At 46.5% G+C, this 26,284-nt stretch overlaps 1 protein-coding gene across 1 annotated transcript in view; it reads left to right on the top strand.

Annotated features, from left to right (window-relative positions):
- RAB5A (RAB5A, member RAS oncogene family) overlaps positions 1-26,284 on the top strand; it is a 148,681-nt gene that overhangs the window by 78,201 nt on the left and 44,196 nt on the right. The window contains exon 3 of the mRNA XM_078663998.1: positions 19,074-19,225. Coding sequence (XP_078520124.1) covers positions 19,074-19,225 — 152 coding nt within the window. The remainder of the gene's footprint in view (positions 1-19,073; positions 19,226-26,284) is intronic.

Genomic DNA, 26,284 nt, shown 5'->3' with positions numbered 1-26,284 from the left:
TGTCCTCCTAATCCCTTTTGAAGTTATTAAAATTGCCCACACCTCAACTCAAAAACCACCTCTCCTTTAAATGTTATAACCCTGCAACCTAGCAATACCAAGCTTCCTGTAGCTTATTTATTAATTCATTCCAGTCATATGCATTAATTTTCATACCTCTTCTCACCAAGGATCCCTCCTAGCTCCTATTAATGTAATCTACCACATAGAAACTGGAGGAAATGCATTGATTGGTTTCATTGAGAGCATAGGACTAATATCGATAAGCACTAAAAAAAAAAATCAGCTAATCTTGGATTTCTAAGCAGCGTGGTGTGTGGCGTAAAGCCTAATCAAGAATAGCCATCACTTTGTAAATGCAGTTTAAAATGCAGTTTATAACCCTTCTGTCCCACACGAATTCTGTAACGGGCCGCGATTGATTTTAGTACATACAGACTGCATAATAATTTCCTTATATTGCTTCACACACTCATATGGCATGGAATAACTGAAGAGATCTGTCACATGCTGCTGGCCAACGGAGGCCTTAAATTTAGTCCACCATTACCTCCCTATACACGGCCCCCAGGGATAAGTTAAGGGGGTGAGTGGCGCATTATAAATATGATTAACATAAAATACAGGCAGCATCTGCTGATTAATCCCCTTCTGTTGATTGGTAGCCTGTTCAAGACTTTCAGTTGTCTTAACTGAATGAAAAAGTAAATCTAAGTGAATTCCTACTATAGTCGTGCCCGACAATCATTCGACAGCACAAATTCTGTTGGGACGTAATGCAAACGTCATAAAAATGAATATTCTGAAGCATCCTAAAATCTAAAATGATTGACTAAGCCTCGTAGATCTTTGTTCTAATTTTCAACGTGTTGTTAAAGTATTGTGTTTAAAAAAACATATATGTTCCTGTTTCTATCCTGTGCTTGAAATAATAAAGTTAACGTGGTTTTTGATCAAATAGTGTGGGAAAATGGTTTCAGTCACATTACTTGGGCTTTGTTTCCAGAGAGTTGTCTTAATAGTTCAGCCTGTTTTACTGACGTCAGATGTTTAGCTCAGTTCTACTCTTCAGTGTCACTGTTTTAAATGCGATGTAGGTCAGTTTGTGGGTGTGGTTTCGTTGTCTGCCACACCACTGATGGCACCTTGCCCGTTGGGCACCAGGCTGTTCCAGACTATTTTTGGACGGGTGCCTTACCGCAGTGCAGTGCGCTTTCATTCATATCACCCACTCTTGTACTGTCTAATGTGCTGCCCAGTTTGCGCCAGGCGCTCTGTTCAGTCGCAGTTTCTTCCGTGTTGGGCGCCTGCAATCTGCAGTTTTTGATTGCATGCGGTTCCTTTGGGTCTGCACATTTTCATTTTGCCCATGCACTTGCTGATCTGGGGAGGACCTGTTCGGCAGTGCGCCTCGGGTGGTTAGTTAAGTCTCATGGCATTCGTCTTCTCTCAGGCAATGAGTGGAGGCATGTGGTCAGCCATTGTAGAGATCCAGGCGTAGGAATGCTACAGTTTCACAAAAGAGGTGGTGTGAAGTCTCTTCATGAATACACCAATCAATGTATTCACAAAGTCATTTATGGTATTCATGAAGTCGTTTACAGGTTTCTTACTGCAGCCTGAGCTTAGTGGGAATAAAAAAATGTTTGGTTCCTTGTGGAGTTCGCTGTAAATTTTTGGCTTCTTCCAAATCTTTTTGGAGATTAAACAAACACTTTTCCAATCCGGTGCCTGAGCGCTCACCTAGGCGCAAGACTTGTTGAAAGGGCCTGGTATTTTCACGCACCATTTTTTCTGCAGGCACTGCTCATATGCTATCCGATTTTTAGGTCTCGCGGTGCATTGCAAAGCGCTGCTCGCCTCAGCAGATTTTTATTTCCTCTCCCCGATTTCAGAGCAGTTGGACATCATTTGTCCCATGGAGCCTTGGGCTCCGGCTTCTATACTTTTTATAATTGTTTTATTGAGTTTTAAAGAGCAACATATAAAGATTTCCTTAACCAATAGCACAAAGTGGCCTAATACATTGAGGCTCTAGAACTTTGCTTATCACTTGGAGGTTTAGCTGGCTTTGTTGCAGTGTGATCATGTAGCTCCTTACCCAGTGCAGTTCCCACTAATAGTCCCCAGTGGTGTCGCGTCCACTGCTGTTCTCTCCGGCTGGTCTCTTCTGCATCAGTATTTTAGTTTATTTGGTACTCTCTTTGTACCAGATAGTGTCACCAGATTGTCTGCTTCCACTTCTACATGAGGCTGGTTTGGCGTCTGGAATTGCCAATAGTGTTCGTATTGGGCCTTCGCCCTCAAATAGTAGTCAAGTCAAGTCAAGAAATTTATATAGCGCACTACATACCCAGAGGGTCTCAAGGCGCTTGAGGAGGGAGGGGGGGTTTACTTATCAAATATCCAGGTTTTGAGCTGTTTTCTGAAGGCTAGGTGGTTTTGGGTAAGGCGGAGGTGGATGGGAAGGGAATTCCAGGTTTTGGCCGCTAAGTAGGAGAATGATCTTCCCCCCATGGTGGTTTTGTGGATGCGCGGAACAACGGCGAGGGCTTGGTTGGACGAACGCAGATGGCGGGTGGGAGTGTAGAAGGAAAGGCGTGTGTTGAGGCAGTCAGGTCCAAGTTCGTAGAGGGCTTTGTGTGCGTGGGTGAGGAGACGGAACGTAATCCTTTTGTTGACGGGGAGCCAGTGAAGGTCTTTCAGGTGACCGGAGATGTGGTCTGTGCGGGGGATGTCTAGTATGAGTCTGGCTGAGGCGTTTTGAATGCGTTGGAGTTTTTTCTGCAGTATTGCGGTGGTGCCGGCGTAAAGGCTGTTTCCGTAGTCCAGACGGCTTGTAACCAGTGCGTGGGTGACCGTTTTTCTTGTTTCGGTGGGGATCCAGCGAAATGTTTTTTTGAGCATGCGTAGGATGTTGAAGCATGATGATGAGACGGCGTTGACTTGTCTGGTCATCGAAAGAGTGGAGTCCAGGATGATGCCCAGGTTTCGTGCGTGGTCCGTCGGTATGGGAGCTTTTCCTAGGGCCGTTGGCCACCAGGATTCGTCCCAGGCGGAAGGGGATGCACCTAGGATGAGGACTTCCATTTTGTCCGAGTTCAGTTTCAGACGGCTGTGCTTCATCCACTCGGCTACTTCTTTCATCCCTTCATGAAGGTTGGTTTTGGCGGTGGATGGGTCTTTGTTGAGTGAGAGGATCAGCTGAGTGTCATCGGCGTAGGAGATGATGTTGAGGTTGTGCTGACGTGCGATGGTTGCGAGGGGGCTCATGTAAACATTGAAGAGGGTAGGGCTGAGCGAAGATCCTTGTGGAACGCCGCAAATGACTTCGGTGACCTCTGATTTAAAAGGGGGGAGGCGGACTCTCTGAGTTCTTCCAGCGAGGAAAGAGGTGATCCAGTCCAATGCTTTTCCTTGAATTCCAATGTTGCTGAGGCGTTGTATTAGGGTGCTATGACAGACTGTGTCGAAGGCTGCGGTGAGGTCGAGGAGGATGAGGGTGACTGTGTCTCCGTTGTCCAGTAGTGTTCGAATGTCGTCTTGCTGCGATGAGGGCGGTCTCGGTGCTGTGTTTGGCTCGGAAGCCAGACTGTGAGGAGTCGAGTGATTTGTTGGTTTCGAGGAAGGCGGCGAGCTGATTGTTGACGGCTTTCTCAATGACTTTGGCAGGGAATGGGAGGAGCGAGATGGGGCAGTAATTTTTGAGTTCGGTGGGGTCGGCTGTGGGTTTCTTCAAAAGGGCGATGAGTTCGGCGTGTTTCCATTTTTCTGGGAATGTGCCCGAGTTGAAGGAGCAGTTGATGACGTCTCGGAGATGGGGTGCGATAATGGAGTCTGCTTTGTTGAAGATGTGATGGGGGCAGGGGTCTGTGGGGGATCCAGAGTGGATGGAGTTCATTAGGCGAATGGGGTCTTCTGTGGTGATTGGGTTCCAGTAGAGAAGGTTATTCGGAGGGGTTATAGGTTCGGGGGAGAGAGGGGAAGGCTGGTTTACGGGTTGGTTGTCAAAGCTGTTATGAATGTCGGCGATTTTGTCATGGAAGAAGGAGGCGAGGGAGTCGCAGAGGACTTGAGAGGGGGTGATGTCGTTGGAGCTGGCGGTGGGGTTGGTGAATTCTTTGATGATGTTGAAAAGTTCCTTGCTGTTGTGGGCGTTGTAGTCTAGTCGGTCTTTGAGTGCTGATTTCTTGGCTGTCCGGATTAGTTGGTGGTGTTTGCGGGTGGCGATTTTGAAGGCGGTTTGGGTGATAGTGTTTGGGTCTTTTTTCCAAGTTTTTTCCAGGGAGCGGCAGAGTTTTTTGGATTTCTTAAGGTCATCATTAAACCATGGGGCGTTCTTGCTTGACTTGATGTTTTTTCAGGGGTGCTAGTTTGTCGGCGGTTTGGGTTAGCCAATGTGTGAGGTTGGTGGCGGCTTGGTTAGGGTTCGTCGAATAGGCAGGGGGTTTTAGAAGACGTGATGTGGAGATCTGGTCGATTGAGATTTTGTTCCAATTTCTTCGCAGAGTTGGTTGAGGGTGGTTGTGAATCGTGGTCTTGTTGTAGGTGAAGTGGATGCAACTGTGGTCCGTCCAGTGGAGGGTTGTGGAGTGAGTGAAGGAGATATGCTTGCTGGAGGTGAAAATAGGGTCGAGTGTGTGTCCTGCGTAGTGGGTGGGGGTGTTAACAAGTTGTTTGAGTCCGAGATTGGCGAGATTGTCCAGGAGGGTGGTAGTGTTCCTGTTGTTGCTTTTTTCCAGATGGAAATTGAGGTCTCCCAGTAGAATGTATTCTTCTGAGGGGAGGGCGTGTGGGGTGATGAAGTCAGAGATGTCTTTGCTGAATTGTGTACGGGGTCCTGGGGGGTCTATAGAGGAGGGTGCCTCTGAGTGTGGTCTTGGGGTCGGTGTGGATCTGGAAGTGGAGGTGTTCGGCGATAGCGAGGTTGTCTTCTGAGCTGGTTGAGACATGGATGGTGTTCTTATGGACGATGGCGATGCCTCCTCCTGTTTGCTTGGTGCGGTCCTAGACCTAGACTAAATAGTAGAGCTTGAGGACAGGTGCCGTCAGTCATCCCTGATTGTGAGGTAATGTCAGTATGTCCCAGTTTAAGGGGAGCTGCTTGCTTTCCCGGGCAAGTTGCATCAAGCAGGATCTTAATTGTGCGAAGAGTTCCTCATTCAGCAGAGGAGGTAATATGTCAATAAAATACATATAGGTATTTTGGCAGTATCGCCTTTCTTGCAAAAACCTGGTGGCCAGTCAACGAAAGTGGCAGCCATATTCATCTATCTGCCTGCTGCACTGAGCTTGCACAAGCCATTCTGTAGGTCTCTCGTATGTCTTTTCTGTTCTCCTACACACTTGTACGTGTAAAATATTTCACCATGTCCTCCCACTGCTGTTGGTATTCTACTATGCAGCTGCAAGTATTGTTGGTCAAGTACATGCTATGGATTTGGCTCAGATTATGTGGATCTTCGAGTATCCCGCACACCTGAGGAATTCTCTGATCAGTGGTGCCATGTTTTGCTCTGGCGGTTTCACATAATGAGTGTCATATTTGCTTTAAGCGATATTAGTGAAATTCAGTCCTCTTTTCGTGTGGTGTTGGCATGGTCTTGGTGCGAGTCGCTCCATTGCTAGGGCAAAAAGAAATGGTGAAAGAGGGCAGTTCTCACTCATCCCTCTTCACATGTTTATCGAGCCTGTGTTATACCATTTTGTCAGGCGCACACCACTGGGTTAGTATATAGTAATTGTATTCATCTCCCATATCTTGCGTTAAAGCCAAACCAACCCAGCAGGTGGAACAAGTAGTTCAATTTGAGGCAGTCGCACGCTTTGTTGCGTCCAGGAAGACAGCCTCTACCTTCCTTTCCAGGTCAATATAGTGTAGCAGAGCAAATAATGTACTTAAATGATGTGTTGTTGGCCTGCCTAGTATGAATCCGGATTGGTCTGATCTGACTAGGCTAGGAGAGGTAGCATGCGAGTGGCTAGATCTTTGGCTAAAATCTTGTCAGAATTTATTTACGACAAGGGTCGATGTCATCTGCCTTGTCTGGGGTTTGCCGGGTTGGTTATTATCATATCCCCTCTATGAGGGATGGGTGCAGGCTTTGTCATTTTGGAAGGCTTTGTTATTTTGGAAGGCTTTGTTATTTTGGAAGGCTTTGTTATTTTGGAAGGCTTTGTCATTTTGGAAGGCTTTGTCATTTTGTCATTTTGGAAGGCTTTGTCATTTTGGAAGGCTTTGTCATTTTGGAAGGCTTTGTCATTTTGGTAGGCTTTGTCATTTTGGTAGGCTTTGTCATTTTGGTAGGCTTTGTCATTTTGGAAGGCTTTGTCATTTTGGAAGGCTTTGTCATTTGAAATGCTTTGTCATTTGAAAGGCTTTGTCATTTTGGAATGCTTTGTCATTTTGGAATGCTTTGTCATTTGAAAGGCTTTGCCATTAGAAAGGCTTTGTCGTGAACGTCTCAATCTAGGCGCTAACTGGGATGCATGTTCTTTATAGGATTGTACCAGTACCCATCGGGTGTGGCAGCTTTGTGGTTAGGCAAGCTTTGTATTACATTTCGATTTTCCAGTTGTGATGTGCTCATCTAGCTACCTCCTGTGTACCAGTTCTAGCAATATCAGTGCTTTGGTGTCATTGACACTGTCTGATCTGTCATGTCTAGTGTAGCTTTAGTGCGGTATAGGTCTGTGTAATAGTTGTGGAACACTATTATTTGGCTTGCTTATTGTACTTGTGGTCTCTCTGCTGCCTTAGTTTCTTAGATCCCCGAGCTTACTCTGTGCTGACGTTGGAGAGCAGCTAATGTTTTGTTTAGCTTATAATCCTCTCCAAAAAGCCTGGCCTTTGTTGATTTACCTGTTTGTCACTTCTTGATATTTATCAAGTTAGTAGCACACCTCTGCTAGTGTTTCTTTAGTGCCTTCTATTGCATATTTCATATCGAGGTTTTTTACTTCTGTCTTCAGCTTTGCCTGTCGGGCCTTAACGGGTTTCAAGTCCCGGGCTTCTTTTGCTATACACACTCCCCTGATGACCACCTGGATTGCCTCCCATAGCATTGTGGGACTGTCTTTTGCATGACTGTTTAATGAGCAATATATGTCTATATTGTTGCAGATTTAATCTTTAAACCTCCTATTTTTCTGCGTTCCACTTGCCAGTCTCCAAGAGAATGCACTGTGTGTCTGACGTGGGACATTCAATTTAAGGACCAACTGTGAATGATTTGATAAGGTCCTGAGTAGGTGTTTGACTCGTGCCGTCCATGGGCTGGCATCAGCTGATATACGCCAATAGACCAGTCTGGACTAGGAACCTCCGGCTACGGACATAAAAGTGCCATGAATGAATGAATGAATGTTGTACTTATAGAGGGCGCTGCCACTCTCAAAGGAGCATCCTGACTCTAAGCGGTAGTGAGTGTGGCTGCATACACTTAGTCAAACTTGTGGGAGAATGCATCAGAGAATTAGTAAATAGCATAAAGTTTCAGAGATGAAAGAAATTAATGTCTTAAGCTGCAGTTTGAAAATTCTTTCTCAATCAATAGATTTTAACTCCCTATGGTGCTAGTTCCAAGCCCTTGCGCCCAGAAATGTAAAGGAGATTCCTGCTTGAGTTTTAGTCTGTACGTAGGGGTTTGAGTGCTTGGCTTATGGGCGACCTAAAAGGCCGTGTCGTCATGTAATAAGTGACTCTGGAAATTAAGTATTTTGGTGCCCGCCTCAAAAAGCTCTGAAGATAAATAACATAGTTTTTAAAAAAGAACCCTTTTATTTACTGACAGCAATTGTTCTACTTTCAAGGCTGCTGATGCTGAGGCTCAACGAGAGAGTTCGAGTACCAGTCCGGCCGCAGAGTGTTGCACTACCTGGAGTTTCTGCAGGATTTGTTTTGAAGAACCTGCTTTGAGACTATTGAAGTAGTCCTTTCTAGATGTTATCAATACAATAAGTAAAAGTGTATAGCTAGGTGATTATTCAAAACAACATCATTTCTATATCTCTCTAGGACCAGCTGAAACCCCTCCTCTAACAAATATACACACAGTGATAAATCTAGAAACACATATTTATTTTATTATTTTATATATGGTTCATAGTCAGATTTACTTTTTACTTCGTGAACATATATCTTTTTGAATTCACTGATTTCATATGAAACATTTGACAAAAATCAACATAAAATAAACACAATTCATTATTTTCCCCATGTTTAGCTAATCTATAGATATATAGGGGTCCCTTGTTTTCTTAAAGAGCATGTTCCAACTACTGCCCTAGCTTGTGGGCGAAAAGACTTAAGGGCATCAAAATTTACACCAAGGTTCTTAAAGACCTGTACCGAAGGAGGTGGTGAAGGGGTATCCTTGGGCCACCATAGGGCCGGGGCAAAGGATTTGGAAGCGAAATCTGTTTTATGGGTATTTCACTTGAGATGGTTAGTGTTCGGCCACAGGATAACTTCTGTTAAACAGCTTAAGTTGATCTTGGAACCAATGGAGTCTTTATCCAATGACAGGATTAACTGAGTGTCATCAGCATTAGACGTAAATTCAATACCAAAAGAGGTGATCAGCAAGATCAAAGGGGCCATGTAGACTTTAAATAATGCGGAGTCCTGGGGTACTCCAGATGTGAACAGCTTTTCTGAAGATAAAAAGATTTCTAGCCTAACAGTCTGTCTGCGATCTGAGAAGGTTTCCTCCAGGCCAGCACCTGAAGGGAGATGCCACAGTCCTCGAGTCGTTGCAGCAGAATGACGTGGGAGATGCAGCTGATAGATCTAATAAATTCAGCACTGCATTTTTCCCTGCCTCAAGTGTTAATTTGAGCGTATCTGCATCTTGCTGAGAGTCTTTGAAGGTAACCAGCCTGCTAAGGGTGTAGGGTGTTTTCCTCCAACAGAAACCCCGTTAGCTGGTCATTGACCAACTTTTCAGTTATTTTGCTTTTGAACAGGAACTAATGAGATTGGTCAAAGGTTTGAGAGGGTTGTGAGGTCAACAAGTTGTTTTTCTGTAGATGTTTAACTGCTGCTATTTTCCAATCGGATGGGGCTATAGCCTTGGCCATTGAGGAATTCACAATTTCATTGATGACAGGATTTGCGCAGTCTATACCTATATGAAGCAGACTGGGAGGGCAAGGATCATGGGGGGAATCCGGATTGGTGTATGTAGTAGGCGCCACATATCTACTAGGTTATCTGTCATAATGCCCTGTATTTGTATTGCTGCCACTGCATGTAGTCTGCTGCTTTCACATGACCTGTCCTTGTTTGGGTCTAGTATGACATTAGTCAACATCCCAAAGAAGGGTCCCTGAATTGTATCTCAGTATGCTAGCCTATAGTTTGCTAAAGAAGGTCGGCGTTTCTGTATTGGGGCCATATGTACACTATCGTAATGGGTTGTGCATAAATGAGCACCCCCGTGTCCGTTGTGTTGTGTGATGGATGGTCTAGGGCACGACACCTAATTAATATTGCTGTGCCAGGGTCATATGAGGAGTGGGATCCTGGGTATTTAGTTTTGATCCATCTGGGTTGTAGTCTGACCTCAGAAGAGCATGTTAAATGTATTTCCTGTAGTAGGCTACCATCTGTTTCACTTTGCAGGAGTCATTGAGGCTGTGGGTGTTCCAGGTCATAAGTTTAACTGGCAATGTCTTGAGGGCATATGGGGTATCTCCTTGTTTGCAAGGCATATGCATGCTGTCTGGGTTTGTATCACATGAGTCATATGTCCTTGTCAGCGTTGAAGTGCACAAGTAGCCTCGATGTGCTAAATGTATGGCATTTCAGTATATATCTTACACACTATTCCCTTCCTCCTCCCATCCCCTATTCTAGGCTCCAATGATACTAACATGGCGCTAACCCCACTACCGAAATCTTTAAAAGGATCAGCGTACACCCAACCAACAGAGTGCTGAGTTTGTGGCCCAGTGGTACATGTGTAGGGTATGCCAATGATTCTAAAGGTGTCTTTTAAGCTGAGAGCCAATTTTAGATTTCTGTTCCTTCGCTTTTAGTTTTAACAAAAAGAACAAATGATAAACAGAATGCTGACCAGTGCAAACATTCACCCCCAGACAAACAGATCTGGGTTTAATCCATTGTTCTTTTGCTCACCACCCCACTCCAGTTGGACTGGGAGGGTGAATGTTTGATTTGTTCCACATTCCGTCCATCATTTGTGTGGCTTTTGTTTCTTGCTTTAAATGCACTGGGTATGCCCAGACATGGGTCCTGAGCTCCCTGTGCCACAGGAGTCAAGCTAGCCTTGCTGATGAGGGGTGTGGTACCCTGAAACCGGTCCCGGGATGCTTGTTTCTGGTCCAGGGAGGACTGGCCTGGCAGTTCGGGCTGGACTGTTACCATGAGGAGCAGGGCCAAGACTGATTTTCATACGGCTGGGCCTAAATTGGGGTGGTATGGTGAGTAAAAGAACAATGGATTTAACCCAGATCTTTTTATCTTTTTAATAGGGGTGAATGTTTTTGTTCCGCAATCCGGCCATCATTTGTGTGTCTTTTGCTTTTTAGTTCTAGGACACAGCGGATTTTAACAATGCACCATTGCTGTCTTTTTGGAGCTATGATTTGGGTCGGCATAGGCCAGCTTTAAAAGACAGCCACCATCTTCTCCTTGTCTTGTGCCTCTTGAGGATAGTGAATGTGATGTTCGCAGCTGTTTAGCAGATCGTCATCATTGTGCATCAGTTTTCTGTTGTAAGAACATGCCTCTTTTTGTATAGTCACCCCCAAGCTTTTCGACTAATGGTGCTGGCATTTGACTCCGAGTGCTCTTAGGACTGTTAACCATACCTCAGTGCCAGTGCCCTAACCCTAAAGAGTTTGGCGAATTGGCTGTACCCAATTGGAAATGACTAACTTACCTGCAAGTTCCTACTGAATGATACCCTGGCCACGTAAGTTAAAAAGGTACTGCAGCTGCCGTACCTCGTCGCTAGCAAAGAGAGGGACTATGCCTGCTGTGTCCTGCTCAAGGAGAAGTTGCCTCCAAGAACCAAGTCAAGCAAGAGTATTCCAGTGCCCACCTGACTGGCCTCCTGTTTGCAGCTGAGAGAAGCAACCGTTAAAGAAGACTGCTGGGGTAAGTTGGTAGCCAAAGTTTTCATGTCGCTACCACCGCTGCTGTGCAGTACCGACGACCAAGACCTGAAATACAGAGTTGCACCCAACTTTGCTGAGCCCTGGAGTGCTGTTGGAGGGTTGATGGAACCCTCAGAAGGGAATGTAGCAACCTAGGAATGATTGGCCCGTGACAGTGACAACGGACGACTGGTAGTCCAGTGGCAACTGGACTATGGCCAGACCAGAGAGGACCTTGTGGGACGGTGACCCTGCGATCATGACCCCCCTCACCATCTTCATGGAGCAAGAAGCCCCTGCAGCAGGACCCCTGTCTTCCGCATCGCTTCCACATCATCCTTACACATCTTTAGCATCCTTAATCCCTAGCATCAGGACCACTCCAGAGGAATTCTTTGCATCGCAGATAAAGTGCCTGGAACTACTGAAAATTAGAACAATTCCCAACAGGTGTCAATTAGAAGACAGTTTCAAAGGTGTATGCAATATGCATTACAAAAAATGAACAGAAAGGAGTCTCTGCGGTTTTTTGAAAAAGGGTATTATTCACCACTTTAAGAGCAAGGCGGGTCTATTGCATAGTAATACAGTTAGGCAGCACTGTACAGATCAAATCGTGTGACAACCCGGTAGCACTTGGTGAAAAGTGATATATACATAAATATATACAGTGGGTGATAGTGATAGTGCAAGTGCTGGGGTGAAACAGCGTGGTTGGCGCGTTGTGACAATTAGTGAAATTTATACAGTAATGGCTCCAAGGATCAAGTTGTAATCACTTAAAACAAGAATAGGTCAAATTTCCAGGAGTACAAAACATAATGGGCGCCATAGAATTTAAGCTGTGTGGTCGACGGCGTTTCGATCCCCATCAGTCGGGATCGTCATCAGGACTGGTTTGTCGATGGAACAGTGCTGTGGGGGTAGAGAAGGGCAGGTAAGAAGGGGGGCAGGGAAGCGAGTGCGGGCTGGGATGGTAAAAGGTCGCGCGTATATTAATTGGGAACGGGAGGCGCGCAGATAAGTGGTAATAGCCAGGTCAGGAGACACTTGGCTAAAGATATCCAGAGGGTTCAACTGAGTCCGCAGTAGTGCGGACTTAGGGTAAACAGTGGGTTCAACTGAGGCCGCAGTAGTCCGGACTTAGGGTAAGGACTACTGTAGAAGGGTGCGCTCGGGTAGGCGGCGCGCGCGAGAACTTCATATTAATCATCAATTGGGGAGGTATCTGGCAAGGCACTAAAGCAGTCACAGGGAGGGTAAGATAAGTCAAAGACCCAGTGGCAGGAGTGCTAACTAGGCTGGGACACTTACGTGGCCACCCACGGCAGAGTCGCACTGGTGGTGATACGGGTGTACCGTAGTGGGTCCAAGGCTACAGAGAAGGGAAATGTAATTAAATTTAGTAGAATTAAGCGTTGGAAGGGGGTGTAAGACGCTAAGAGTAACATCAACTCGTAAAACAGCCTGTGATTACCTGAACGGCAATTCGGAGGGCTTGGTTCAGCGAGAGCTCGCGGCGTCTGTGGAGAAGGAAACCAGAGCGGGGGTAAGGTGATGGCCGGGTGCAATCAAGTTTAATTTAATTTAGTTGAATTGAGCGTTGGAAGGGGGTATCAAACGCTAAGGGTACCATCATCCCGAGAAACTGCCTGTGATTACCTGAACGGCAATTCGGAAGGCTTGGTTCAGCCGGAGCCGGCAGCGTCTGTGGAGGAGGAAGACAGAGCGGGGGTAAGGTGATGGCCGGGTGCAAACAGCTGGCAGAGCAAGGTGTGTCCGCACAGGGAGTGCCTGTCTACCACGTACCTGAATAAATCTGGACGGAGGGGCGATGAATACTATCGCAGAAGGCTGGTGCTCGCAATGAATGCAGGAGCTCAATGCGACTCGATGACAGCGTCTAGGATAATGGCAACTGAAGGGGGAGGGCGGGGAAATCGGTCCCGCGCGCGCACACGGGACGGAGGCGGGCGGGGGGTGTGCCTGTCGGTTGCGGTGGCAACGACAAAAAACAGGAAGAGAAAAGAAATGGTAGGGACCAAGGCGTGTGTTAGTCAGCAGCGCCGAGGCAAGAACCATGGAAGCGGTTCAAAACTGGTCATGGCAGAATGCGAGGAAGCCGGGTCAGTGAGACGTATATTCATGTTACGCCATCCATAGTTTTTAAGGAAATGAACACAATAATGACAATTTCCCTGCCACACATTAAATATTTTAAACAGCTACATTCACGGACAAAGTTGCATTTACAATTTCAATTAGAATTATAATGATCAGCCCGAAGAGTGGTGCAGTATCCAGCAAAGAAGTATGAACACTCTTACCAGTGCGTAGCCTGCACAAATACATGAAAGATCTGCCTATACAATCATGGGTTACAATAGTAGGCAGAAGGGTAGTGTGGTTTAAAACCGTAGGGTTAATTACATAAAGATCTAGGAGTGGTTCAGTGTGAAAGCATGGTGGAATGATGGCCTAGTATCACATTTTAGAGTTAGTGGAGCGAGATAGGCTCCATTGGGCAGGCAGTGAGGAACTAATATTTTAGGACTACTGAGCAATATGGTCTGCAGTCTGGGGTTATGTGTTCCAGGAGTTCTAAATGGTTTAAGGATACATTTTAGACAGTGATCGTGTTATTCCACTCATCAAAAGTGGTGGTGGCATTGTTGTTCTAAATAACACTCAATATGACCAGGAAATGGAACGTCCACTTACTAACACCGAACATTATCGAACCCTAACAAAAGATCCCTTGACAGATATCAAACAAAAGATCCTTTCTATCACTACCACAGCCAAGGATCGCAATATCATAACAAAGAAGGAATTTGAATACCTTAACAACCCACACCCAAGAACACCAGTCCTGTACGTCCTTCCCAAAATACATAAGGATGCCAGGAATCCCCCTGGACGCCCCATCGTATCTGGATGCGGGTCGATACTGGAACCTCTTGGTAAATATCGGGATTAGATTATCAAAGAATTCATACCTGTCACAGATACATACATACGTGACACGATGGACCTCATTAACACCATAGAAGACCAACCCTTTGATCAAGAGTCCCAGTTATTGGTTAGTATGGACATCGAGTCTCTTTATACTAACATCCCCCACCGTGAAGGACTCGAGGTAATCAAAAACCTTTTACTTTCCAGACCACAACCCACTCAGATCCCGACTGATTTCATCATGGACCTCCTACGTGTTGCCCTGCAGAACAATTACTTCATGTACAAAAACAGCTACTATCTACAGGTTAAAGGAGTATCTATGGGCGCTTGCTTCGCCCCCAACTTTGCTATTCTATTTGTTCATGACATGGAGAAATCTTTCATCCTAAACTCCATCAATCTGTACCGGCCCCAAATCCATCTATGGCGCCGGTACATTGATGATATTCTATTAATTTGGAACGGAACATCAGACACCCTTTTACTCTTTGTTGACTGGTTGAACACTGCACAGGAACATTTAAAATTCACCAGTGAATGGAAAAATAATGATCTACCATTCCTTGATGTCACAATTCATGCTGAAGACGGCGCCCTGGGCACTCTGCTCTTTCGAAAATCCACAGAACGTAACACTCTATTACATTACTCGAGCTACCACCCCAGAGGCCTACGAGACGGCCTACCCTACGGCCAGTTCCTAAGGATTCGCCGGAATTGCAAATGGCGAAAAGACTATTTCAGGGAGGCAGATATACTGGTCACCAAACTAACCAACAGAGGCTATCCCAGACGCCTGGTCACAAAAGCCAAGAAAAGGGCCTGGTATAATCATCGCGAGGATCTGCTGGTACCAAACATCAACAAAAAGACTATGACCAGAATCCCCTTTGTCTCAGTATACAGCCCTGACAGCAACAAAGTTTCCAAAATAATTAAGAAAAATTGGCCCATTCTACGATCTGAAGAACAATTCCAGGAGCCACCTCTATTTTCATACCAAAGGGGCAACAACATCGCCAACCATCTGGTACGAGCCATTACGTGGCCTTCCACCTCCATGGAAAGACACACCATCACTGCCGCCTGGGGTTTGGATCCAGTGATTGGACACTTCAAATGCCAATCCTGCAGTGTTTGCGAGTTAAATACAAAGGAATTCTTGTACAATGGACAAACCCACCAACTCACACACCACTCTAACTGCAAAACCCAAAATGTCATTTATGCCATCCGCTGTCCCTGTGACCTCCTTTACATTGGCCAAACCACGCAAATGGTCAAACAAAGGATAATCCAGCATAAAAGTAGGATCAACTGCAAGGTTCTTACAGCTCCCCTTGTCACGCACTTTTTGGAGAAATCACATGCTGACACAGACCTGAGATGGACGGTCATCGAAAAACCCACACTACCCATCAGAGGGGGTAACATGACTACCCTTCTCAATAGAGCGGAATGTAAATGGATTTCACGAGTGGACTCTGTCAATCATGGTCTTAACACTTTTGATGAGTGGAATAACACGATCACTGTCTAAAATGTATCCTTAAACCATTTAGAACTCCTGGAACACATAACCCCAGACTGCAGACCATATTGCTCAGTAGTCCTAAAATAATAGTTCCTCACTGCCTGCCCAATGGAGCCTATCTCGCTCCACTATCTCTAAAATGTGATACTAGGCCATCATTCCACCATGATTTCACACTGAACCACTCCTAGATCTTTATGTAATTAACCCTCCGGTTTTAAACCACACTACCCTTCTGCCTACTATTGTAACCCATGATTGTATAGGCAGATCTTTCATGTATTTGTGCAGGCTACGCACTGGTAAGAGTGTTCATACTTCTTTGCTGGATACTGCACCACTCTTCGGGCTGATCATTATAATTCTAATTGAAATTGTAAATGCAACTTTGTCCGTGAATGTAGCTGTTTAAAATGTTTAATGTGTGGCAGGGAAATTGTCATTATTGTGTTCATTTCCTTAAAAACTATGGATGGCGTAACATGAATATACGTCTCACTGACCCGGCTTCCTCGCATTCTGCCATGACCAGTTTTGAACCGCTTCCATGGTTCTTGCCTCGGCGCTGCTGACTAACACACACGCCTTGGTCCCTACCATTTCTTTTCTCTTCCTGTTTTTTGTCGTTGCAACCGACAGGCACACCCCCCGCCCCGCCTCCGTCCCGTGTGCACGCGCGGGACCGATTCCCCCGCCCCTCCCCCTTCAGTTGCCATTATCCTAGACGCTGTCATCGAGTCGCATTGAGCTCCTGCATTCATTGCGAGCACCAGCCTTCTGCGATAGTATTCATCGCCCCTCCGTCCAGATTTATTCAGGTACGTGGTAGACAGGCACTCCCTGTGCGGACACACCTTGCTCTGCCAGCTGTTTGCACCCGGCCATCACCTTACCCCCGCTCTGTCTTCCTCCTCCACAGACGCTGCCGGCTCCGGCTGAACCAAGCCTTCCGAATTGCCGTTCAGGTAATCACAGGCAGTTTCACTGGATGATGGTACCCTTAGCGTTTGATACCCCCTTCCAACGCTCAATTCAACTAAATTAAATTAAACTTGATTGCACCCGGCCATCACCTTACCCCCGCTCTGGTTTCCTTCTCCACAGACGCCGCGAGCTCTCGCTGAACCAAGCCCTCCGAATTGCCGTTCAGGTAATCACAGGCTGTTTTACGAGTTGATGTTACTCTTAGCGTCTTACACCCCCTTCCAACGCTTAATTCTACTAAATTTAATTACATTTCCCTTCTCTGTAGCCTTGGACCCACTACGGTACACCCGTATCACCACCAGTGCGACTCTGCCGTGGGTGGCCACGTAAGTGTCCCAGCCTAGTTAGCACTCCTGCCACTGGGTCTTTGACTTATCTTACCCTCCCTGTGACTGCTTTAGTGCCTTGCCAGATACCTCCCCAATTGATGATTAATATGAAGTTCTCGCGCGCGCCGCCTACCCGAGCGCACCCTTCTACAGTAGTCCTTACCCTAAGTCCGGACTACTGCGGCCTCAGTTGAACCCACTGTTTACCCTAAGTCCGCACTACTGCGGACTCAGTTGAACCCACTGGATATCTTTAGCCAAGTGTCTCCTGACCTGGCTATTACCACTTATCTGCGCGCCTCCCGTTCCCAATTAATATACGCGCGACCTTTTACCATCCCAGCCCGCACTCGCTTCCCTGCCCCCCTTCTTACCTGCCCTTCTCTACCCCCACAGCACTGTTCCATCGACAACCCAGTCCTGATGACGATCCCGACTGATGGGGATCGAAACGCCGTCGACCACACAGCTTAAATTCTATGGCGCCCATTATGTTTTGTACTCCTGGAAATTTGACCTATTCTTGTTTTAAGTGATTACAACTTGATCCTTGGAGCCATTACTGTATAAATTTCACTAATTGTCACAACGCGCCAACCACGCTGTTTCACCCCAGCACTTGCACTATCACTATCACCCACTGTATATATTTATGTATATATCACTTTTCACCAAGTGCTACCGGGTTGTCACACGATTTGATCTGTACAGTGCTGCCTAACTGTATTACTATACAATAGACCCGCCTTGCTCTTAAAGTGGTGAATAATACCCTTTTTCAAAAAACCGCAGAGACTCCTTTCTGTTCATTTTTTGTAATGCATATTGCATACACCTTTGAAACTGTCTTCTAATTGACACCTGTTGGGAATTGTTCTAATTTACAGTATACACCCATACCAACGTGGTCTATGGGTCCCCTCCTGTTATTCTTATATATGGAACTACTGAAGGACTGCTTCTGTGAAGGTAACTGTTCTTGAGTAACTTGCTGGTCCCCCTGCCCAAGTCGGTCGCCCCAATTCCTCCTAACCAACTGCATTGACACTTGCCAAAGTTTTCTTTGGAAACGTTTCTAAATATCTAATTCATTGACTTTGCTAAGGCTTGTTCACGATTGAGTGAAATTGCTTTGATTTATTATTGCTTGTAAAATGTATATGTCCGGAACCCTAGGGTAGATCTTTTTCGCTCTAGTGTCTAAATTCTTTTAAAAATACGGTTTACTTTTTATAAATTGGTGTTGGATTTCTTGAGTACATGTTTTCTTCAGTTGTTTTGGTGCTGTTTAAATGCTTAACACTTGTTCCTCTGAGTAAGCCTCGCTGCTAAGTGCCACAGCTACTTAGTCACGCTTTGCAAGGTGTGCTTCAGCAATTATGAAGTGAGACATTGCCAGAAGCTGCGTAGCAGAAAATCCTTTGTTCCAACTGTTTCAGTGGCTTAAGGTAGCTGCCATTCTATAGAAGTCACATAGTCACACTGAGCATGTATCAATCAGCACCTCCGCTCCTGTGTGCTCTTCTAGGACGGATGGGCTTCATATGCCATACGTTGGGAGCTGCGTACTTGAGGGCACTACACTGGATTCATAGCTGGTGTCTAAGGCGGTCTTACTTTACGAATGTCCTATTTTTGCTACCACTATCCCAGCTGGAAGTGGCACTGTTGCTCTTCTTTCACGTCTAGCGGTACTATTTTGAATTCCAACCTCAGCTGAAAGTTATTTGGAGGATGTTATGCTATATCTGTGGTAGTCTCTACCTCTTGTCATGCATATTAGGTAATTCGTCTGTCCAACATTTTTCTAAATTACTACCAACATTTTGACTTGTCCTTTAAAAAATATTTGTTTATCCTAGAGACTCTGAAGTGTAGAAACACGATAACTATTGGGGGGTGGAGGCTTGGAGTATGCCATTGGCACCTGGAATGTGGCAAATTTGTATTGTGCTGTTATGATTTGGTGGGTTGGGGTCCTATCCTCGCCTTCTGGCTCTCTTATAGACACAAACAAATTCCACGCCAAAGCTTAAAAAGATGGTATCCATTGTTTATTCTGACCTTTGAATGTGTAATGATTTTATCTAGCACTAGTACCGAGTTTAAATGTAATGCTTCCTTGTTATTTTCAGCGGCCTTTCTTACCCAGACGGTTTGTCTCGACGACACCACAGTAAAGTTTGAGATTTGGGACACAGCTGGCCAGGAGCGCTACCACAGCCTCGCACCTATGTACTACAGAGGAGCCCAGGCGGCGATAGTTGTGTATGACATTACCAATGAGGTGAGTGTGCTTGTTTACCAGGCTGCTTGTTCTGTTGGATCCATGGACATGGAATGAATTGATTTGAGGCACAGCCAGCCAGGATCGCTACTACAGCCATACCCCAAGGTACAAAGGAGCCCAGGTGGCGATAGTTGTTCATGGCCTTACCAATGAGGTAAGCTGGGTGAGTTTGTGTAGCAGGCTGCTTGTTCTGGTGAGAGTCATGGATATGTGGATGAATTGTTTTTCATGGAACAAGTAAGCCACTCCCTTTCTTTCACTAAAAACCTGGGCTTCTGTATGTGCTTATGTTCTAGTTTTGTCTGAAAAAGCAGCTGTTGTTAATCCATAAGATATGTGTTGATAAACCTACGGGGACATCCTGTTACTGTTGTATCTCAGCGTTGACTGTTCAAATTCTACCTCCTTAATACTCTGTGGCATGAACATGTAAACTTATCTGCTTTGTGCCCAGGTCCACCTGTCCTGTTTCTCTCCATTGCTCTGCTTCTGGTTCCCTTATTGTTGCAGAAAGATCCTAATCATCCTGGTGGTATTTTCAAAACCCACTTCGAGTCCCCTCGCTGGGGTGTTGGGTCACTAGAACGTGGGCCGTGGGTGTTGGGTGCACAGTGGTGAGGACTCGCGGATCCGGTTAGATCTGTAGTCCTGACTTGGGTTGGTGTTGGATAAATCCAGTGTCTGCGGGTGGTAGTAGTTCTTAGTGAAGACAGGGCAGGTCTCTGGCATCCTTGGAGGTTGCTGTCTGCAGGACATGCTGGTTTCAGCTACCAAGGGTTCAGAGCAGGAGACAGGCCCATAGGGCTGGGGCCAAAGCAGTTGTCATCCTCCTCTTCTTCTGAAGCACAGCTCATCGGTCCTCCTTCCTGTCACGTCTAATTTGTAGAGGTAAAGTTCAAGGGTGCCCCTAAATACTAGATTTAGGGGGCATTACAGGGGTCTGCAGGTTGGGACCAATAGGTACCTTCCCTACGGTGTGTACACACCTTAGAATGCCACCCGCCAGTGGGAGGGGGGCACAAGCCGCTTTCTGATTGGAGGGGTCCCCCCATCTCCAAGATGGCGGCGACGGAGATGTGTACTTCACCTCGCCTCCCCCACCTGAGGGGTGCGGTTGGCAAAGGTGAGCACACCTCCCTTCCTGGCTAGGTTTTCCCGTGAGTTCTGGTGCCCAAATTGAGGGTCAGAACCGGTTGGAGCCAGTTGCTGATAGCAGCATAAGGCTGGGGGTAACTAACAAAGGCGGCAGGCCTTTGAGGTTCCCTCCTAGAGCACCCTGCCCATCCTGGAGGAGGAGGCATGACACCACTGCCCTGGATGTGCTTTTTTCCGGGGCCCAGAGAGCAGAGGGCTCTCTACCCATGGGTCCAGGAACCTGTCTGGTGGTGGCAGATGGCCGGGAGCCAGTCAAGAACTACACTAGAGTCTGTGTGCATTTTTCATTAAATGACATGCTGGCATCCATGTGGGATTGATGTGCTGAGAAGTTTGATACCAAACTTCCCAGACTTTAGAAAAGCCCTCATGGAGCTGGGTACTTCGTGCTTACAAACTCCCAGCTCATTTACTCAAAATGGCTTCACTGCACTTACAGTGTCTGTGAATGGCACAGGCACTGTAGGGGCATTGTGCTCGTGCAGCTATGCCCTCACCTCGACATGGTGCACCCTGCCTTTAGGGCTGGAAGGCCTGCTAGAGAGGTGACTTACCCATGCCTTAGGCAGTGTTAGGTGGGCATGGTACACAGGGGACACTAAATAAAACTTTATTGACCTATTCTCTTGTAATCAAACAGCACATCAACCATTTGTCAAAGGGAAAAATCTCCAGCCAGTTGATTATATCATTATAAGTATGGAATATTTTTCCATGTGTAGGACCTTTCATGTTGGTAATTTTATTGGAAGTGACCATCTGTCAGTTGCTGCAGTCATTTTACAGGTGGATTCATTTGCGACCTGTGATCTCCAACTTTTGACCCAGCACGGTTGTCTAAAATTCCAGGTGCCACAACAAATCGGGTTGAAATATAATCGAGAATTCCTTGAAAATTGTTTGTCTGTCTTTGGACTGGAATGGCTAATACTCTGCTGGAAACAGAGTCTGGTGTCTTCTGGCTTCTTCGTGAGTGAGAGGATGAGCTGGGTGTCATCGGCGTAGGATACAATGCTGAGACCATGCTGTCTGACGATGGCGGCGAGGGGGCTATGTAGATGTTGAAGAGCGTGGGGCTGAGCGATGATCCTTATGGTACTTCGCAGTTGATATCGGTGGGTTCGGAGATGAAGGGAGGGAGTCTGATCTCTGGGTTCGGCCAGAGAGAAAGGATTGGATCCAGTCGAGGACGGTTCCTTGTATCCCCGCATCGTGAAGTCTGGATGCGACTATGCGATGTGAAACAGTGTTGAAGGCTGCGGACAGGTCCAGAAGGATGAGGGGCACAGTGTGTCCCTGGTCGAGTAGCATGTGGATGTCGTCAGTGGCGACGAGGAGGGCAGTATCAGTGCTGTGGTTGCTGCGGAATCCAGATTGGGAGGCGTCCAGGATGGAGTTCTCTTCGATGAAGACGGTCAGTTGGGTGTTTACGAGTCTTTCGGTGACTTTGGCCGTGAAGGGGAGGAGAGCGATGGGCCGGTAGTTTTTCAGGTCCGTTGGGTCGGCCGTTGGCTTCTTGAGGAGGGGTTTAGTCCCTGCCTGCTTCCAGTCATCTGGGAAGATGCCGGACATGAAGGAGGCGTTAATGGTCCGTCCTAGTTCGGGTGCGATGACCGTAGCGGCCCTGTAGAATATGTGCGGTGGGCAGGGGTCCGTTGGGACTCCTGAGTGGGTTTTGTTCATGGTCACGGTGATGGGTTCTATGGTGGCGAGATTCCAGGTCATGATGGATGGCTTATCGGCGGTGAGTGGGTGGGGGGTGTGTCCGGGCGTCTGTTCGTGGAAGTTGTCATAGAGGACCTTGATCTTCAGATGTAAGTAGGAAATGAGCTTGTCGCAGAGTTCTTGGGATGGAGTGACATCTGTGGCTTCGCTGGTTTTTTTTAAGAACTGCTATATGACGTTGAACAGTTCCTTGGCATTGGTTGCATTGGTCTGGACTTTGTCTCTTATGAAGGTCCGTTTGGTGTCTCTTATGCGCTGGTGGTATTTCTTCAGGGCGCTCCTGTGGTTGTTCCGTGCTTCCGTGGTTTTCTGGTTTTGCCAGGTTTTCTCTAGGCGTCTGCAGGAGCGTCTGGCTTCTTGTAGTTCTGTGGTGAACCAGGCAGCCTTCAGAGGGCGTTGTTTGGCGAGGCGGCGGAGGGGTGCGAGTTAGTCGGCGCAGCAGGAGATACAGCGGTGAAACTCCCTCACTGCGTAGTTGGTGTTGGTCTAGGCGCGGGGGGCTTGGAGGAGGGTGGTGTTGAGGTGTTCCTCTGAGACTTTGCTCCAGTTCCTTTGTGACAGAGGGGGGCCGGGGAGGGAGGGGGGGCAGGGGTGCTTGGGTTTCATGGTGGTGTTGATGTTGAAGGTGAAGTGGACGCAGTGGTGGTCTTTCCATGGGGGCTGTGTGGTGTGGCTGAAGCGGATTGTTGTCCCACCCGCGAAGATTGGGTTGAGGGTTTGTCCAGCTTTGTGCGTGGGCGTGTTGACCAGCTGCTTCAGTCCAAGGTTGTCGAGGAGAGTGGTGGAGTCTGGATCTTCGCAGTTGTCGAGGTGGAAGTTCAGGTCCCCGAGTAGGATGTAGTCCGTGGAGGTGATGGCGTGGGGTGCGGCGAGCTTGGCGGTGGTAGTTGCGGACTGGGTGCGAGGTCCCGGTGGTCTGTAGATGAGGGTGCTGCATAGCGTGGTCCTGGGGCTGGTCTGGATCTGGAAGTGGAGTGTTGGAGTGGGGGTCACTCTAGCTGGATGTGGAGAGTCAGAGGGGGGTCTTGTGTGCGATGGCGAGTCCTCTCCCTGGGCGGTTGGGATAATTCCACTATAATTGAACACAGTCAAGCATGAAAAATGCGTGCAGCATATTTCTCTGCATGCCTTTGTGAAGCTTTTCTATGTGTAAAGGGAAATGTTTGGAGAATTTTTCTCTGCACAATGACATTGCGAAGGGATAGATCACTAAATTTTCTGCAAAGTAGATTTCTGGTAGAACCATTTTCTAAATAAGAATACTGGTGACATAACTTGTTTCAAAAGACATCTTCTTGACATGCAAGTGGCAAACTGAAAATGTTTGGAAAAACATTGCAGCTTCAATCACCTCTACTGATAATGTTTCAAACTTCAGTCAGGTTTGGGTGAAGTTTCAAAGTACATACATTTTCAAAAATGTGTCCTTCTGTTTCAGCCCAGTAATGATTGCAGCGCTTGCATCGAGTTAATGTGATTTATGCACACTGAATCATTATGACAAAACTGATTGAATGTGCCACAAAAACGTTCTGTCCTTCTAATAATGTGTAGCTAATAGAACAGTACACAAAAGCAATAAAGGAATAAAACAGGTTCTTGGTGAAGCAACAACAAAAATATCTGGTTAATGATATAAAACACAGCACGTGAGGCAAAAACGAAGAACGTAAGTACAACAGTGCTAACAATCACATCAAACAAAGAACTCTGTGGTGAATCAATGAGGTGGAAACATAGAACAGCAGGTACTCAGACCCACACCTACCACTGGCCAGAGAAATCAAGTTTACACAAGTATTGATAAAGCCATTACTGCCTATTCTTCACATTAATGCACGGCTTTATAGTAAGCTTAACAAGGGCGCGCGCGCTGCAGCAGGGGGCCTGCGCGATTCACTTGCGGGTGCGATAATTGCTACCATGTGGCGCCGATCGCTCCCGCAAGTGAATCGCCGCACGCGTTTCCATTGAAGGCAGGAAAAAGCCTACACTGCCGAGACCGGGTGTTCGCTGTAGCGAAATGCAAACACCCGGTCCCGGCTGTGTAGGTGTTTTCCTGCCACTTAATTTTGTGTGAGAAGGCCCTAGTGAGTTGCTGGTAGGCAATCAAACATGTCGACCGTTCAACTTAAAATGGTCTAAACATGCCGTTTTTTTTTGTTGGGTGTGAACACTAGGCAAATATTAAATACATATGATAGGTGTTCACAACCTATTTTAATGGGGAGTGCAGTTGACTCTTTGTTACACGATATGGGGTTGAGGTGGTAGATAGTTTACACCATTATTTGTTACACCTTTCTCATTTATGAGTTACATTTGCAAATATTTTTGAGTTGGGTCACATTTGTTTTTTGACATGAAAGTGCCAATGATGACAAAGTGAGCAAACTGGTGAGTACCTACCATCAGCTCTGTGGACGTTGCCTACGTGATGCACTTTTTGACCCACCTCACATTTTTTTCACTTTTTTATGACCATTGTACCAGTATCATCCTCAATTCTTGGGATTATTGGAATGCGTTTGTGGGTGAATCTTTTTTCTAAATAATTGTACACACATTTGAGGTATGAATAAATAATATAAGCATAGCCGCACCCAGGGGGTATATTTGATACCCAGTGGATTAAGAATGCATAAGTTTATTGCGTGTCAATTGCAACCAGGCCTTTTTGTTGTGTAATTTTCTGAGTGGAGAGCGCCTGGTTACGTATACCTCTGATGCTCCTTGTTTAAGAGTTGAGAATAAGTAAAACCCTGTTGAAGATGGGAAATCGTCAGGTGTTGTAGTGCCAGATAATGGAGGGGGCCTGGGAAAAAGGCCTATGTGGAGGATGAGAGAAGTCCCACTATTCATGCTAATTGACGTAGTGATATCTGCTGTCTGAACAGCGTTTTTCTGAGCTTGTGTTTTATCTTGGTCAGTTTGCGAGATGGGAGATTGAGGGTAGCTTTGATCAAGTCTATCACAAACCCCAGGCACTGTAGATTTTGGGATGGGGAGAGTGAGGAGTTCCCCTTGTTGACCGCGAAACCGAGATTCCAGTAGGTTGATGGTCATCTGCAAGTGTGCGGTCAAGCATACCGGGCATTGGTTCACGATCAGGATATTGTCCAGATAGGCGATTAACTGCACTTCCCGAGCTCACAAGTGTGCGACCACTGGTTTCAAAACCTTAGTGGAGCACCATGAAGCGGAAGACAGACCAGAAGGGAGGCAACATGAATATTTATGACTTGCATTGGAATTGTAAAAGGCGTTTGTGAGTTTGAAAGATAGATAACGCCATGTAGGCATCCTTCAGGTCCAGGAAGACCATCCAGTCGGCCAATTGTAAAAGATCTCTGAGAAGATGGATGCCCCCCATCTTGAAGTGGCAGTAAACAAGGCACTCGTTGAATTCTTTTAGATTGATAAGTGACCTCCGTCCCTCTTTACTGAGGTTACTGAGAAAACCATTGGTATGTAAGACGGTCAGAACAATTGCCCTTCTCCAAGAGTAGCGTAATTTACAGTTTCAGCGATTCTGACTAGGTTTGTGTGGTTGAGAGGGAACACTATAGAATTCTATCCGAAATACGGTTTGGAGGACCCACTCATATGAGGAAAGAGCCTTTCAATTCTGCAAAAAATGCAGCAACTGGCTCCCAAGCTTTAACCCTTCGAAGTAGTGTCACCATGGGCATTGTAGGTGCAGTTGACGCAGGAAACACCACTGGGATCTTGGCAACGGGGTAGGACCTTGTTGGGTAGAAGTTTCCAAATGTTGAGGAATCTTGCCATTGGCTGCGACGGGAGTCTGCGCAGAGGCTTGATGAAAAGCACAGCTGGTCAAGGGCCCCCTACCATGACCTGCTCTGCCAAAAGCACTGGTGGTAAATATGCGCTTGCTTGATATTTGGGTTTTATCTAAAGAATTGTTGACAAACTTGCCAAGCTCCCACATAAATGGATTGCCTATGAGATTGCCTTGACCCACAGGGCCCGCCTCCAAAGTAAACCGCTCCCCCAGCTTCGGATTGATTTTAATCAGGAGCGATCTTCGCTGATCTGTGGAGATTGCATAATTGGCGTTCTTGGTTAAAATTATGGCATTTTGGACCCAGCTGGGCAATGCTGGGAGCCAGATGCCACCATCTTCCACCATGCCCATTATTTTGGCCAGAGGTC

Source organism: Lissotriton helveticus, chromosome 10, assembly GCF_964261635.1.
Source record: "Lissotriton helveticus chromosome 10, aLisHel1.1, whole genome shotgun sequence".
NCBI lineage: Eukaryota > Metazoa > Chordata > Amphibia > Caudata > Salamandridae > Lissotriton > Lissotriton helveticus.
Note: the sequence above shows the minus strand (reverse complement) of the source record. Positions and strands in the feature narration are given on the sequence as shown.